The sequence below is a fragment of the Conger conger genome, chromosome 4 (genome assembly GCF_963514075.1).
Source record: "Conger conger chromosome 4, fConCon1.1, whole genome shotgun sequence".
NCBI lineage: Eukaryota > Metazoa > Chordata > Actinopteri > Anguilliformes > Congridae > Conger > Conger conger.
Window position 1 is genome coordinate 42,598,138 of NC_083763.1, and position 17,020 is coordinate 42,615,157.

The following is a 17,020-nucleotide window of genomic DNA, read 5'->3' on the forward strand; positions in this document are numbered from 1 at the left end:
TACTTGGAACAACAATCTCCTCCTCTCTGCATCATCAAAAAAGCCCACCAACAACTTTTTTTCCTACACCAGCTCAAAAACTTTGAGGTCTCTAGAGAGGGGATGTTGCTGTTCTACAGATCTATGATAGAAAGTGTTCTCATCTTTTCTATATCTGTGTGGTGAGGCAACTGCACAGCTCAGCAAAGGAAGCAGCTGAATAGAATTGTACACTCTGCCTCAAAAATCATCAACTTACCCCCAACTCTGACATTTACGAGACCCGCATTCAACACAAAGGTCTAAAAATACTGCAGGACTCCACGCACCCTGCCAATCCCCTCTTAATGACTGTCCCTTCAGGAAATAGACTCAGGGCCACCAAAACAAGGACATCCCGCTTCAACAGCACCTACTGAAGAACCAACCAATCACTAAATGGTTCCCCAATTCTGTATCAGCACCTTACATAAGCAAAGCAGTAATCTTCTACTGTATTCCAAAGCACCTGACACACTTTATTCTTGTTTTGCACTGGACTTTCCTCTTAGACTTTCAAACTCTTAGCTCTATAGATGTATGAAATCTATGTAGTGGGGTTACATGTTATGGTAAATGGTTGGCATTTATATAGCGCCTTTATCCAAAGCGCTGTACAATTGATACTTCTCATTCACCCATTCATACACACACTCACACACCAACAGCGATTTGCTGCCATACAAGTGCCTACCAGCTCGTCAGGAGCATGTAGGGGTTAGGTGTCTTGCTCAGGGACACTTCGACACAGCCCGGGGCGGGGGATCGAACCGGCAACCCTCCGACTGCCAGACGACTGCTCTTACTGCCTGAGCCATGTCGCCCCTATGTTATGTGCGCGTTTCTTTGTATGGCAATAAAGTATTGAATCTTGAATGTAATGTTTGTGATTAATCACAATTATAATCATAATAGCCAATTTTGGTTCCATCTCATGCAAGGCCTTTACAGAGCCGCTTTCATGGCGTTATCAAACAGTTAGCAATTCTGGTCCCAGACAACCAGCACAAAGCATGGGCAGCACGGTGGCATTGGGGTCAGCACTGCTGCCTCACAAGATTCTGAGTTCAAATCCCAGCCAGTCAGATACTCTCTGCGTGGCGTGTTCTCCCTGTGTACAAGTGGGATTACTCTGGGTACTCTGGTTTCTTCCCACAGTCCAAAGAAATGCATGTTAGGTTAGGTGTGCTCCTGTCTTTGCCCTTGACCAAGGCACTGCCCTCAGAACTGTCCCCGGGCACTGCACTGTGGCTGCCCACTGCTCCAAAGTTACTAGGATAAGTCAAATGCAAATTACCCCACAGGGTTCAATAAAGTAAATCTTATATCTCAACCGTGGCAGAACAGTAACCACATACAGTGTAAGACCACAGCAGAACCCAGCTGTAGATCAGCTGTAATCATAAGCAAGCTTGTGTTCAGTATACGGGGCATATACTCAGAACTTGGCTACACTTCCACCTTAGGTTAGGAGAGCAGAGATGAAAGGATTTTTTCAGCGTGGGATCTGCTCTCAAAAACCAAGAAGGCGCCGCTGCCAGAAATTCCTCGCAAGGCTGTTAAATGAATGAAAATGTTCATTTGAGCAGCAAAAAAGCAAAAAGCTTTGCAGTGGACTGTTGTAATCTTACCATTACCTTTTATACCTGTGCAATCAGGCCTTGGGTCCTTCAGTCACATCTTAACATGGAAATAGTGTTAGTATAGTACTCATTACTCATCAACTAGGGTAAAATTAATGTTAATGTACAGTCCAAGTACTTCCTCATCCATTCTCGTTTCTGGTAACCTTTGCGACAAATATGAGAGAACCAGGAGACGTATTATGCATTATCACTGTGCACAAGACCCCAAGGGAAACCGAGTGATTAGTGGCAGTATGTGAAATGTGCATGATTTTCTGGTAGTCTTTTGTTATGCAACCCTGTGAGCAACTTGGTTGCCAGTCTTCCGAGCATAATTTTTAAAATGCTTGTCCCTGTACTCCTTTTTAAAAACGTATAAAACCTGGTTGGACTGTACCATCATTACAAGCTGTTCCTCAATTTTTCGACACAAACTAGGCAGAACAATTATTCACAAAATGTTATCATATCGGTTGGACAAATATGAAACCCAAGAGTCTGATTGGCTGTTGACAGGCGATTCCCGCGGAAAGTTAAGCCACGGGCAACTATTGGCAGATAATTCTCATCGCTCGGTTGTCCAACAGATCATGTTGCTGGCCGTCGCTCAGCTTCAGAGAAAATGAATGGACTTGAATGGCAACGGGGCGTCCAAATCGCTGACTGTTAGAACACGGGGCAAGGCACAGCAGGAAAGTCAAGCACTGTAGAGGAAGGCAGGACTTATGTGTTTTAAGTGCACCTGATGGCAATTGCATATTATGGCTACAAAACAGACAAGAAAGTAACATGCTTGGTTATTTTACCTAACCTGCACCATTAATAATGAATGTGCATGAAAGTAATTCAAGGGTTTGTCTGAATGCCAAATAATTTTTCATAAACTGTCAGCTATCAACAACCAGAAAGTAATCATGGCTATATAAAACATGACTTACTAACTTGCAGCTAACACTGATCCAGAACAGTCACTTATGTTACAAAGACAAAATGTTTTAGTGAAGTCTAGCTAGACTACAAGGACAAGTCGTGTCCTGTCTGGAAAACCTACCTGTTGCTAGACCTAGGCTAAATGGAAGCACAGTTAATTGAAATAAATGAATGTGCTCACTTTGTCACAATATCAATATCTAGAGACAAACGCCAAGGGAAAATCTAGAAAACAAATGCAATAAACTTTAAAAATTAATAATAATAATAATAATAATAATAATAATAATAATAATAAATATTTTATTGAAGCTCATAAGTGTTCATCACCTTAAATCTTTTAATCTTGATGATCGGTTAGAACTCACTGATTGACCCGAAGATGGACACAGCTGTTATTCCACCTTTATCCCTAGAAAATAAACCTTCCTGCCTCCCTGACAACCATGAGGGAAGCTTACATAACTTGAAAACTCCGCAACCCCCACCACAGGAGTCTTAAGCCCCCTTACTTCCTCCCAAAAACTCCATGGAGATGAGCAAAGATGTCTGTGCCTCTACTCCACCGGCCAAACTTCATCAAGTCAATAAAACAATGCCAACCTTCTCAGAAATATCCAGAAGGAATCTATGTTTCTCCATGAGCGGCACAATTGCCAGCTGACCCCTCATCGGTCGTCTTTATCCCGTACATGAACCAAGAACTGCTGGAATTTATTATAGACTTTTTATTATTATTAATGTATGCATGAGAATATGCAGCAGAAAGCTTGCTTATTATTAGCCGATGTATTGTATAGACAGCTAGACCAGCCAAGAAGCTTGACATAAAATAGCACATTAGCAGTACCTAATGCTTCATAAGTTTCTCAGAGTTGTCTAGCGACAGGTCTACTGGCTAGCTCACGTTAAATGAACTAGCATAACAGTTAGTAAATACGAGCACTCCACTAACGTTAACGTTCATGCGCGTACACACATCGTTTTATATAGACGGTATCCGTTTTTAATTAACGTTAAGATTAACCAGATAACGAGATATGCCAGGATAAGAGTGCAAAACTGTAGTAACGTTAGTTGTGCTTCATGTGCTGTTCGGAACGTCGTGAGCCAGCACGGTCTTCCGAACACTGTAGTTGATCCAATTCACATGAATCCAAGTGTTTTAGTGTCTGAAATAGACTATAAGCAACCATAATCATAAAGCACATTACTCAGGAAAAATAATTCCATTGAACGGAGGTTAACTTCTGGTGGATGCGGCCGTTTCCCCATGTTCCCTTCGAAACTGAGAAACTGAGAAAACGGCCAGCTAACTTACAATGAACTTGCACGTTAGGCAGCTAGCCTAACTACCATTTGGTAAAGTATCTTCCTTGGAAAATCGACCCATCCCATTGCAAGCTAGCCAGCTCGTATGTCATGTTCCGCAGCAAAGTAGCCAAGTTAGCTTGCACAGCCAAATAAAGTATTCTATTTTGCACCAAGTTAGCGGCATATAGCAAGCGTAAAATTAACGTCAGCTAACCAATCAAGCCAGGTAATATTATTACTAATAACTATGTATTTTGTCTTCGGGTCACCGGTAAATAAATAGCGAAATAAAAAATACAAACATGGCTATGACTGACTTAACTAAACTGGCCAAGTTATTTCAGAGTTAAGGATAGACTACATGTATTTATTTATTTTACGTTATTTATTTATCTATTTATTATTATTTATTATTTATTTTTTATTTATTCACCAAGCGAACTGTTAGACTAGCTAATTGAATATAAATTATGGACATTGGTTATTCTGACACTTCATTGGCACCAAAGCGAACGGGTCTCATTCATCAGAAAGTCGCAGGAGCAACCTAATGTTGGTTACTAACAATTCTGCATTTTCTTCCGATTTGCTTCATAACGTCTGCTAACGTTAACTCGTCAAATAGCTAGTTAACGCTACCTATTAAAATCCCCAACAAGCCACGTCGAATATAATTTTCTTATAGCCAAGTTAGCCAACATAGGGCACGAATGTTCACACAATCAACAAAGATGGTTAGCATATTACGATAACAAGTCAGCTAACGTTGCCTAGCCTAGACAGCTGGCTAGCTAATGACAGGAAAAAAAGATCCAACTTGGCAACATACAACAACGTAGCTTGCTAGCTAGCTCTGGCAACGCGTAGAAGACCTCGTCACTTGCGCTCCCTAGCAAAACAGAGGAAAACACTGCATTCGCCTTACCTTGAAACCGTTTTACAATCCCTGAAATTAAACATTAACTTCCATGGATCAAAGTACGCGCATGTTGTGTGAGCAGCAGGATTTGAAAGCTCGGAAGTTCAAACCCCTCAACTTTAGGTTTTTCCACGGGTTGCGGGTAGTTAGCTCGTTTCCTCCTCGGTTGGCACCGCTGGATCCACTTGCTAGCTTTAGCTTACGATCATCAGCCAGTCAAAGCAGTGAACGGCCAGAGCCTACGTCACACGAGGCCTTGCACCAGACATGCGCTTCAGTGAGGGACACTGCTCAGGAACAGTTTACAAGTGCAATCGTCTGACTTCCAGCTGCAGAAAGGAATAGGCGACTCACCCCATCACCAGCAAAGTCACGGAAAAGTCCTCCCAGTCGTGGTTATTCTTGAGGGAGAAATGCAGACCTGTATCCAACAGACGACCTGGCCACTCCAGCTGGCTGAAACTGTTACCAACTAACTTTTCAGGTTTTACACGGAAGCTCAGTCAGTTTGACAGCGCCACTTATTATTCATTATGGAAGACACACCTTCGTTGTGGCCCTACAGGATTAGTGACGAAAATAGTATGCAACGCAGTATCGTATCGTATTAAGTTTAGGTTGATGTATGTACAACAGAAACTGATGTAAGAGAAAATAATGTTCTCAAGCTGACAATGGCGGGACATCAGCCTATTTTAAGAACATACCAAATTTGCGGCCTTCCTACCATGCCTGGATGTTCATATTGCACAGCATGGACACAAGTAGCCAATCTATTTAAGTAATTCGATATTCATTTTCAGTTTTAAATCTGGCACTGCTATTTTAAAGTATGCAGCTCGCAGCTTCCGCCATATGAGTCCCCCAAATTTATAGACAACTAGGATAGCCAAATTTCAAATTAATCTCAGTATAGTTCATATGTATGCCACAAATCTTCAAAACATAATTTCTCTCTACGAATTACCAATCCTTATATCTGTCTCTCAAGCACAGTTACTTATAGGATCATTTAACTAATCTGCACCATGGATTTGTGCCACACGAACAGCAGTTATGGATCATAACAACCATTGGAAAAAAATGTATCACAGAATGGAATTAAGTGAAGAGAAAAAAAATCAAAACATGCAAATTGTATTTTCAAATTTTGACAAATTAGTTTGAGAAGAGTTTAAATAAATGTGAGTGGCGTGTATAGTCCTAATTCGACTATTTGAATATAATTCAAGACAGGATCTGCATCACAGTCATTATAAAATAAACCTACCTTAGAAGCATTGTAACTCCCTCTGGTGGTATAGTGTTAGAGCTGGTTATTGCCTCAAAGTAAGATACCGATGTCACTGCATAACCTTTAGAAAACCTTCATAATTCACAAACATCTCATTGTAATTCACATTTTAGGTTCTGAAGAACAAAATAAAGAAGAATATTAAAAATAGCACTTGGTTGGAGAGCATGTGTTTATCAGCTCTCTCCCAACTCCACCAGGACCTGGCGACAGTGCTATCCACGGCACCGCTGTGCCACACCATGCTGCAATGAGCAGGTCTGCAACGTAATTAAGTACTCTGAATTGCGTGAAAGAGAAAAAAAGTTAAAATAAGAAGATGTTTTGTTACATCTGTTTTCCCCTGAACATATCATGTGACTAACTCCCTGTGCTCTGTTTATTACAATATTTCACAAAACAATTTTTACATTTTGTTTCACCTGGGCTCTAATTGCCTTGGGGTATTAGTGGGACTAAAGTGATTTTTATCCAAGTACGAACATTATTCCTTGTTTCCTTTTCATCAGTTTTTTTTTTTTTTTTTGTCTATTGTTTTGTTAGCTACAGAATATATGCAGTATATATTTCAAATAATCGACCAATGTTACATTGCCTTGTACGTGTAAATGTATACTTCAGTTAAGAGAATGTCTAACTGGATGGTGAAAATGTAACCCTTTGAAGCCGAATGACGCAATTTGCATCAAAAAGCACTCGCTTTAAACTCATTCAAATAACTCTTATATCTAAATGTAGGATCATTTTATTTTATTTTTTTGTTATGCAGGCTTGCGACTGTCAAGTATGTTGAATTGGCGAACAGTACCAGCAGGGTTATGTTTTAAAATCATGCCTACATTTAATAGCTACATTTTTGCCTGTTTCGCTCAGGATGTTTATTTCTATGCAGATTTATTTCAGATGTAGATTAAAATATTGGTATTGGACAGTTTTAGATAGTGTGCGTATTTAAAATAAAAAATAAAAGAAAACGTTTTTAAAATCCTAGTGTGTTAGACCACGCAAATTGTCCGGACTGGTCGGGTCTCAGACAGATCTTACAAATTGGCGTGAGACAGCGGACAAACTATCAATTGGGGTGGGGTGAGACAGAATTAGTTTTTTAGCATTTTATTTATGCCTGTAACTTACTGATGCTACAGTTTTGAAACAACTTTTGATACAGTTTTTCATCCACTACAGCAGGGGGCATGAGTCGTTTTATCTTTCTCTGCACCGACAGTGGTGCGCGACAGTATTTACGGAGCATGCGCAAATCACTCTTCCTTTTTTCAGTGCAGCGGAGTCAAAACCCCAGTCTTTGACTCCAGTCTCCGGGCAAAGGAGCTCGAAAAGACTGCGAAATGGTTAGTAAATCGTCACAATATCCTCAAATACTGGTACATAAGTAATCACTTGCATGGTATATGTTGTCACCTGTATGAATATACATTTGTAAATACTTTGATGATAATAGATTATCTCCGATTTACTCCGACCGGGGTATGTTCCAACGTGGCCTAATGGCTGCCTGCGCGTCTTGCTTGAATTTTTTTCTTTGACACTGCCACAGTTACTCCAGAGACGTGCTGAGAAAGCCCAAGGCAAACTATTCCTTTTGTAATGATTCTGGGAAAACGCTTATCCGGAAATGCGAACAAGTTTCTGGCCGCTTAAGATCCGTGAATTGCTTAAGTAGTCTGCCATGTTTGCTGCCTCTACCTACAGCCGCTTTAATCGATTGCTTATAGGCCAGATCTAAGCCCCTGACAGTATTTAAAATATGACAATTGCCCGCGTTATACACAATCTTATGTACATAAGCGTTTCGCCATGACGAAAAGACATTAGCATGCTAATTTATGATTTGCTAAAATGGAGCAATTGACACTTTCCTACAGGGTTTCGTTAAGGTGGTCAAGAATAAATCCTACTTCAAGAGATACCAAGTGAAGTTCAGGAGGAGGAGAGGTAAGGGCTTACTTTGGTAGTTTCGTTTTGTAGCTTTTATTTATGGTTGTCAGTCTAAGAACAGTCTGGCAAACGTTGTGGTTCTCTCTGGCTTGGTTATTGGAAAAATTCATGGGCCATATAATTTTGTGATCATCAGAGGGAAAGACTGACTACTTTGCCCGCAAGCGCCTGGTCATCCAAGACAAGAACAAGTACAACACGCCCAAGTACCGGATGATTGTCAGGTTCTCCAACAGGGACATCGTTTGCCAGGTAAACTTATTACTTTGACCACTTGACAATATTTGTTTTGGGGCTTGCTTTTTGAGTAAGTTTCTGTTTGTCTACATGGGCAGATATATGCCATGTTCAATACGTGCCTTTTATATGTGCAGCATTAGGCTTAAGGGTAAAGTTACCACAGATGAAACGGACTGCCAAGAAATAAACGCATTTTACTGTTGTAGCATTACGGAAGATGGTCTGTGACCATTGATTATGCTTCACTGTGCTCCACAATGTCAATGCTTAGCCCTGCACGTAGCGGTTTACCTCTAGATGGTAGCAGGTCGCTGTATCATCAGTCTGCAGGGCAAGTTACACCTGACTGATTTGGCCTCTTAATTCAGTTACAGCCTGTGTTTGATCTGCACAAGCACAGCTTTTTTTAAACCTAGAAAACAGTGTCAAGTGTAGCAGTCTTGGCCTCCATCACATCTTTGCTTAAGATGAAACTAAGCAATGTTCTGCATAGTAATTTTGAAAGTTGTGTGCAAATGAAGAAAGGCTTTTGATAGCCTCCCAACTAAACTGCAACTGGCATTCTGAACAGCCTGCGTTTCCATGTGACGTTTCGCCTTTGAGGTTCGTGTTAACCGCTCGGCCTTTGCTGCGGATCGTTCCAGATCGCTTACGCCAAGATCGAGGGAGACGTGATCGTCTGTGCCGCCTACTCCCATGAGCTGCCGAAGTATGGGATTGCCGTGGGGCTGACTAACTATGCAGCGGCCTACTGCACTGGATTGCTGCTGGCCCGCAGGGTAATGTCTCTCGTCCGTCCTGACATAACTGTGCCACTGTAGGTCAGACTTCTACCAAAAGCTTTCCCAAAAGTGGCAAGCCACTTTAGAGCTTGCTATGTGCTGGTAGACTTGCACCATTGTGCTTTCAGAGGTCTGTGGTGCCAAGTTGCGATGTAAGTGTGTACATGCTCCAGGAGTGCTCTCAATGGTTTATAATGAAGTCGAGCATTTGCCTGAAATACCATCTTGTATTGAGGGAAATTAAGGTGTTGTGGTGATCGATGATGTTTAATTGTAGCAGTGCTTTGCTTGCAATTTTCTTGAATTTTATTATTATTGGTTACATAATCAATATTGGTTCAATGTTTTCTGCATTTTACTGCGATCAGAAGAATGTTCCTGGTGTGCTTGGTAACCGATGCTATGTTGACGAAATGGGGGAGATGGTCACTTTGAATATGATTGGATCTGGGCTTTGAGTTTAGTTCTGTATGATAAGCTTTTGCACCATTGTATTTTCCTGCTTCCTGGGGCATTAAAACTACCTAAACCTTCAAACAATATTTGTTAAGAGGCAGAAATGGACTAGACCAGTGATCAAAGTAATCATGAATTTAATTTGGATAACTACAAAAAACATGGATTTATGTCTAACTCCAAATGCAAATTAAGATTATAAATTTAAATTGAAAGATGCCTGACTTAGTTTGAAACTTAAACTACTTTAACTATGATGAAATATGCGAAAAGTTCAGACTAGGATGAATGGGTAAATTGTAGGTGTAATCTTTGCTTGGTGCTTGCCTCCTTACTACTATTACAGTAGATCAAAAAAATAAAATTACTGCTTTTCATTTGAGAACCACAACTGGCCATAATTTCTTGCTGAACAAAATGAGGAACATTTCATTTAGAAACACATCTATGAGGCCTATAAAGTCATTAATAGGAAATCTGAATTTGTGTTTGGTACAAAAAAGGAGATTGAGTGTACATTAAAGCAATAGTTAGGTTTATTGTACTGAAGGAAAGAGGATTTTTCTTTCCAGTCTTGACCAAGCAGTGATGCTATTCCAATTACATGTAAAGCCGTCTCCCTTGCTTGGTTGTAGTTAGAGCGGTAACGTCATGCGAGTGATGCAGGCTACTGTTTTCATTAGCGGCACAAGTGTGGGCACTGAGTGGTGAATGAATAAAAAAATGTTAGAAGTATTCAACGGTGGTCCAGTACTGTGTGCCGTCACCCCTGTGATGAAAACAATTTCAGAAAGAACTGGAATTTACCAGCGTTTCCCACCCCTGGCCTGCCTAGTAGTACAGCACCTCAATGCGCGTAACGTCCAACCGTTTCTCCCTGTAGCTGCTGAACAAGTTTGGCCTTGACAAGGTATATGAGGGCCAGGTGGAGGTGACCGGAGACGAGTTCAACGTGGAGAGCGTGGACGACCAGCCTGGCGCTTTCACCTGCTACCTGGACGCAGGACTTGCCAGAACCACCACCGGAAACAAAGTCTTTGGGGCTCTTAAGGGTGCGGTGGACGGGGGACTGTCCATCCCTCACAGGTGAGCTGTGGTGGATGTTGATTTCTACTGGGGCCTGGGTTGGATGTTCGGTGGGGTGGGGGGTCTCTGCTCGCTCGGAGCTGAAGCTACAATTCTGTTCAGTGGGGGCTTTAAGTAAATTTGTGGTGGTTCTGCATTACACGTCATTTGGCTGACGCTTTTATCGAAAATGTACTTGGTTGATTTTAGACTAAGCAGGAGACAATCCTCTCCTGGAGCAATGCAGGGGTTAAGGGCCTTGCTCAAGGGCCCGACAGCATTGCAGATCTTATTGTGGTTACACCGGGGATCAAACCACCGAACTTGCAGGTCCCAGCCATGTACCTTAACCACTACACTACAGGCGTAATCTAAAAATTAGTATTTCTTGTTTCCCCTCAACTTTCTGAGGACTACATTAAAGCTGGCTATTAAGTACTGAAAGCTGGTTTCCCTAGATGGGGCGGATCCTTGTTTGGACTGCCTGCCAAAATAATACACAGCTGCTTGATGATGATGTCTACAGGACTGAGCAAATTGTAGTTGGTCCTTCATTTGCATGGTTGATGTAATCCTGTTTCAAGACGGGGCTGAGAGCAGCTGTATTTGGTTAGTGCTTCAGTGTGCCGAGTCCTGCGACTGATTAGTCCAGGCCGGTTCGTGCCACTGCTTGGGTGTTCATTCTGGCATTGACACCCTGTGGTCACAAATACTTTGTCAAAGTTTGGTGTTAATTCTGTATGCCTTTACGACCATTCCAGTTTTGATATTGTAAAGTACTTGCTATGATTCTGACTGGATGAACTATGTGAGGAAAGCTTTTCTTTTTCATGTTGTGGTACACATGGAACATTGCAAAACACTGCGGAACAGCCAATGTTTAGTTAAAATGTTCATTACTACAATTTTTATTTGCATACTGTGGAGTGTGGAGGTGGGCAGTTTCTGCTCCATAAATAAACAGTTCCCACCAAGTAACTTGTGACCTTGTTTCCCCCAGCACCAAGCGCTTCCCTGGCTACGACCCTGAAAGCAAGGAGTTTAATGCGGAGGTCCACCGCAAGCACATCATGGGCGTCAACGTGTCGGAGTACATGAGCTACCTGATGGAAGAGGACGAGGACGCTTACAAGAAGCAGTTCTCCCGCTTCATCAAGAATGGAGTCACCCCTGACTCAGTAAGGCCTTTTCTACTGCGCTCTGCCCAAGATGGGCTTTGTATTCCTGCTGAAGTCCTTTTAGCAAGGCCTAAAGCCTGAGCCTCACATGCCCCTATCATGCGTCACCTCACTTTTAAAGAAATCTGCTGTGGCAAAGGAATTTGTTTTACAAAGTAGTTTCTCGTCTGCAAATCTGTATAATAGTATGGAGCACATCTGCACGCGTTAATGGGCAGCAGGGTGACGTCGTGGGTGGCACTGTTGCCCCTCATGGAGGTGGTTCTCCGTTCGAATCCCGGCCGGCCAAATCCTGCATTCTGCGTGGAGTTTGTATGTTCGTGTGGGTTTACTCCGGTTTCCTCCCACATTAAGACATTCCGGTTGGATGTATTGTAATCTAGTTTTCAGAATTGGCACATCTGTTTCACACGTCTACACTTAGGTCTGCCCGTGTGCAGATTAAACACTCATCGGGCTCCATGTACCACAGCTTTGTCTAAACCAAAACACTGCTGAGAAGTTGTGCAATAGTTTATTACACAACTTCAGTTTGACACTTTCTAGCTAGGAAACCGCTTAAGGTTATCCAAAGGGATGGGGAACAGTCAGAAGGATGCAACGTGTGAAAAGGGCATTGGAGGCTCAAAACTTTAGCTTTCGTTAGAAGAACTGACGTATAGGGATATGACGCATTACTACATCTCTCAATGCATGCTTGAAGGCTGTTCAAGTATGAATTCATAACTATTTCCAACCTGCAGATTTAGGATTGCATACTGTGTATTGTGCACTTGGCACTTGATGTACCCAAATGAAAAGGTCTTACTGCTGCTTGATGATGATATCAACAGGACTGAGCAAATTGTAGTTGGTCCTTCATTTGCCTGGTTGATGTGTAATCCTGTTTCAAGACGGGGCTGAGAGCGGCTTGATTTGGTTTGGGCTCAAGGGCCGACAATCTTTGAACCTAATCCTAATCTGTAGACCCTTTTTTTTTTTTTAATTTGTACTTGGGCTCTGGACGTTCATCGTACCACAGTATACCACTACCTTCATGCCTGATTGTGTAACTAGAAAGATTGCGGTTCTGCTTTGAACCATTCTTTTTCAGATCAGATTTGTGTACGACTGGAGGATGGACAAGATTTCTTGGTCAATTTAGCTGCCGAAAAGCTTAAAATGCATTGCATCATTCAAGTGTTTTGGATGAAAGTGGAAAGTGCCTGTAATTTGAAAGTGGAATTGGTGGCAGTATTGTAGTAACCCTGGGATTGCTTAGAGCTGCCGGATGAGATCACATAGATAATGGCTCTTGTCAATCCTGCTACAGGTGGAGGAGATGTACAAAAAGGCTCATGCCACCATCCGTGAGAACCCAGTTCACGAAAAGAAGCCCAAGAAAGAAGTCAAGAAGAAGAGGTGGGTGTCTGTCCTTTATTGTGTGCGTGCGTGCGTGGCAGGGACTCTTTGCAAAAGAGGTACCTTTCCCACAAGCTGTGTTAGTACTTCTCTTCATAAACGGGAAGTTCCCACAGCCTTTGTGCCATAAGGTCTTCATGTTGGCATACAGTAAATCCTCAAATTGGGATTCTATTTGAAGCCGGGCCTCGGATAATATCCGGGTGCGTGGCCGATTCTGACAAATAAAGGCCGGCCCCCTAATACAAGCCAGGGTAATATTGCCTACCAGTAGGGCTATCAGTCCATGTGCACTAGAAGACATGGTTTCGATTTAACTCAATTAAATAAAAGAGCTCTTCTTAATATTTTATATTGCTGGTTGGTTTAATACTGTTGCCATTGAAAAGTCGTCCTACACCATGGGTCTCCAACACGTTGCTCTCAAGCTACCAGTCGCTTGCTGCCCCCTTCTGAGTAGCTTGCCAAAGGCTGAAGCAGTATACATTTACACACAATTGTTGCCATGAGGCATTCCAGCCTACAAATTTAATAAAAAGTGAATCAGGCAAAATTAAAAATTAACTCCGTTTAGGCTACTTAGCTACGCAGTAAGGTTTCCATGTATTTACAGCACAGCGCACGTTCAATGAATGAATGAAAGCGGCTTCCTTGGCTCGCAATAAACAGACGGGTGGAAATCCTGACACTCTACTACATAAAACTTAACAGTGAGCCATCAAATGCCCCCTAGATTTCAATGTCCATCAGTCCCAACATTTAGCAATAGAATCACAGTCCAAAAGTAAATTAAATCCCAAACCAAAGCGAAAATCTTTTGATAGCCTACCGGTATGCTGCTCCAAACGAAACGCATGTCTCGCAATAAAACGCACTTTAGGAAAAAAAGATCCTTAACTTGCTGTTCTCTACGCTAATTTGTTATTGTTCATGAAGGCGTGTCTGGCAAGTTGTTATTTTATGGATTCTGGACTTGCATGTGATTTATTGTGTTTGAGAATATTTGCAAGTTAAGACTGACACTATGACTTACCAAACGGTGTTTCCTGATTAGCCTACACTAATTGATTTCTGAACGGTTAGAGGAAGTGTTGAACAGTGTTGGCCCACTAAGTGTAGCCTTTTACTTTATTTCTAAGAATTAAAATTCGACAACAGAAGCCTAATAAGAAATAAAGGCCTGCCTTGAATACAAGCCTGCCCCAAATAAAGGCCTGTGCTTTGTGCAGCCAAAGTAAATAAAAGACCCCGGACACAATTTGAGGATTTACGGTAAATGCTTTTGGAGAATACTGGCCTGAAAGTCAAACTCTGTGTTTGTAGACAATACAAGTGAATTCCTGATCTTGAGCTTTGTACACTAATGTCCTTTCCTTGGTACAACCATTTCAAGTTTGCCGGGTCTCAATGGAAAAACGCATTGTAGCACAATGTGATATTCAGAGATCTATCACTTAAAAGGAAAAGCGCTAAATCTTTGTAAATTGGCATGTACGGATACCTTTGTATGTAGAATTCATCTCACCCCAGAAACTGCATCTACTTTTGTTTGAGGTACTTGGCCTGAAATTCTTTTTCACCAAGGACCAATTTCTGGGGGTCTTATCTCCTAAAGAAAACCCTTCCAGTGTCTTTGTGCTCTGATTACTCAAATTCACTAATTGTGTAAAGATCAACACTAATTACTAATAACATTAGGTATGACCCGTGGCATATTCAATTTAGCAATTTGTGGCACGTTTAGACCCACTTGAAAACAGGTGTCAAATTTCACCCAGCCCTCTACTTTGGATATGTTGAAATTTCACATACAACACTTTCAACTATTCGAACATACCTGTAACTCTCCTATAATCTGAAATATAGAGTCTGATTGCCTTTACCAGTATAGCCACTCTGGACTATTCCACTTTTCAAATGGGTTTTAATGTTACTGCATTACATCCTTGATCAAAATGAAAAATAATCTGTTCATGGTTTTTTTTTTTGTTTTTTTTTTTGTTCTGGTATCATTCCAAATGCGAAATTAAAATCGCAGCATCAAGAAATTGCGTACATTATGAATGATTCATGTTGCCAGTTTAGATGCATCAATTGGTCAATCATACTTATATACAACTTGTATCATGAAACTTAATGCAGCAGAAAGTGCTACACAATGAATAAAAATAAGAGATGCATTAAATATTTTAAAATAAATGCATCAGTACAAGTTACAATATCTAATAGACCATCTTTGTATACATTAAATATTTGTATTTTATTTACTTTATTGAATTTGTGTGTGTATAACATTTTTACAAAATTCACGACCTATAGAATAATTGATTATTTTGTGATGTGAAGTAGCGTTTGCAGTGTTACCAAAACAATAAGACCCAATTACCGTAAGTTAATCAAGGAAGTGTGTAGTAATATTACACCCAGTTTAAAAATTATAGTTCACAGTGACTATACTGGTAACTTTTGCTTTAGATGATAAAATGTTTGTAGATCATACAAAGCATGCAACTCGCAAGCGTTTCACTGAGCAATTAAATATAAAATATAATAAATACAACACCTGGCAAACTTTAAATGACTCTACTGGAAAAACGAAGTGGAGTATGAAGCTAGAATTTTCAGGAATCCTCATGATTGTTTACCAACAAGAGAGAAACCCAAGAGGTCGAATGGCCCACAAATCTATATGGATCGCTTCTGCTATTTGAAGTTGCCCTATTCTGGGTGCATCCTGTATTTAGATTTGTGCATTTTTATTTTTATTTTTTATTTTTTTTTTTTAAAGCTTTTAGAATGTTGATGCTCAGTTTTGGTATTGTTTTATGAATGGACTAAGAACCCTGAAGTGGGCTAGTTTTATTCTGAATAGATGAATGAATCAAAATTGATAGATGCATCTGTCAACTTGTTTTATGGATTACAAAAGCCAGAAGATTTATTACCATTTCAGGACAAGAAAATGGATTGAGGAGCTCTGGCCTGTGCTGTTCACATGCACTAACCAGATTTCTGTGCCACAGGTGGAACCGCGCCAAACTTTCTCTGGCCCAGAGAAAGGACCGTGTTGCCCAGAAGAAGGCCAGCTTCCTCAGGGCCCAGGAACAAGAGGCTGCCGACAGCTAAATCATCGTCTTCTGGTCCAAAAACACATTCTAATAAATCTTTTGGAAGAGACTAGCGTGTATGCGTTTACATGACTCCCTTTATTAGACTCATTCAGAATGATACCCTGGTGTATTTTATTGCACAAGGAAAGGTTAATTGCAGTGAAATGGATTCATATTATGCTTGTTTACCTAGGAAATGGAAGACATCGGCGCTTCGCATCAGGCATTTGTACTTCTGAACTTGGACAGTATTTGGACGGATGTTACATGTTAACATCACTAAGGTATTGACTTTAGAACAAAGTTTTTGGTACAAAGCTCACATTGCCTCCATTGAAAATGCTTAATTGAATTTGCAACAATGCTCCTGGGTTATTTGCATTCTGATGCTTGCTTGTGGTCAGGGAATGGTTGAGTGAGTAGTGACACTGGTTGTCATTGATCAATAATGGCAAAGCCGTAGTGTTGGGGCTTTAAGAACCTCGTATAGATCTGTTAGATTTGCTACTTACCAAATTGTTTTGAGTTTTTATCCTTGTCATTTCATTGAGTTCCTGAATCCTCATCCTTGCACTATACTGAATATAGAGACATCAGGCATGACATGAGTCATCCTATATAAACATAGGAGTTCACAGAAACGAGGTCTTTGTTAATTTATGAATGAAATGATAGCGTGCATGTTAAAAAATATTCCGGAGTACTTTAAAATGAGTTGCCTTTGGATCTTTT

General features: G+C 40.9%; 2 protein-coding genes and 1 non-coding gene across 5 annotated transcripts in view; 2 read left to right on the forward strand and 1 right to left on the reverse strand.

Moving 5' to 3' along the window:
• The window catches only part of LOC133126221 (ecotropic viral integration site 5 protein homolog), a 78,769-nt gene extending 73,759 nt beyond the window's left edge, over positions 1-5,010 (reverse strand). For all 3 annotated transcript variants that reach the window (XM_061238196.1, XM_061238195.1, XM_061238193.1), the window contains exon 1: positions 4,813-5,010. The gene's annotated coding sequence lies outside the window, so the exon portion shown is untranslated. The remainder of the gene's footprint in view (positions 1-4,812) is intronic.
• A 2,310-nt stretch (positions 5,011-7,320) lies between these two features.
• LOC133125900 (large ribosomal subunit protein uL18-like) lies at positions 7,321-16,355 on the forward strand. The gene is made up of 8 exons (XM_061237620.1): positions 7,321-7,449; positions 7,984-8,053; positions 8,193-8,308; positions 8,941-9,075; positions 10,418-10,620; positions 11,600-11,777; positions 13,090-13,178; positions 16,202-16,355. Exons 1-8 carry the CDS (start codon positions 7,447-7,449, stop codon positions 16,302-16,304), a joined length of 897 nt encoding a protein of 298 aa, XP_061093604.1. The 5' UTR covers positions 7,321-7,446; the 3' UTR covers positions 16,305-16,355.
• On the forward strand, positions 11,105-11,200 carry LOC133127798 (small nucleolar RNA SNORD21). Its single transcript, XR_009708660.1, has one exon. It is a non-coding gene; the product is annotated as a small nucleolar RNA SNORD21 (small nucleolar RNA).
• Positions 16,356-17,020: the final 665 nt, after the last annotated feature.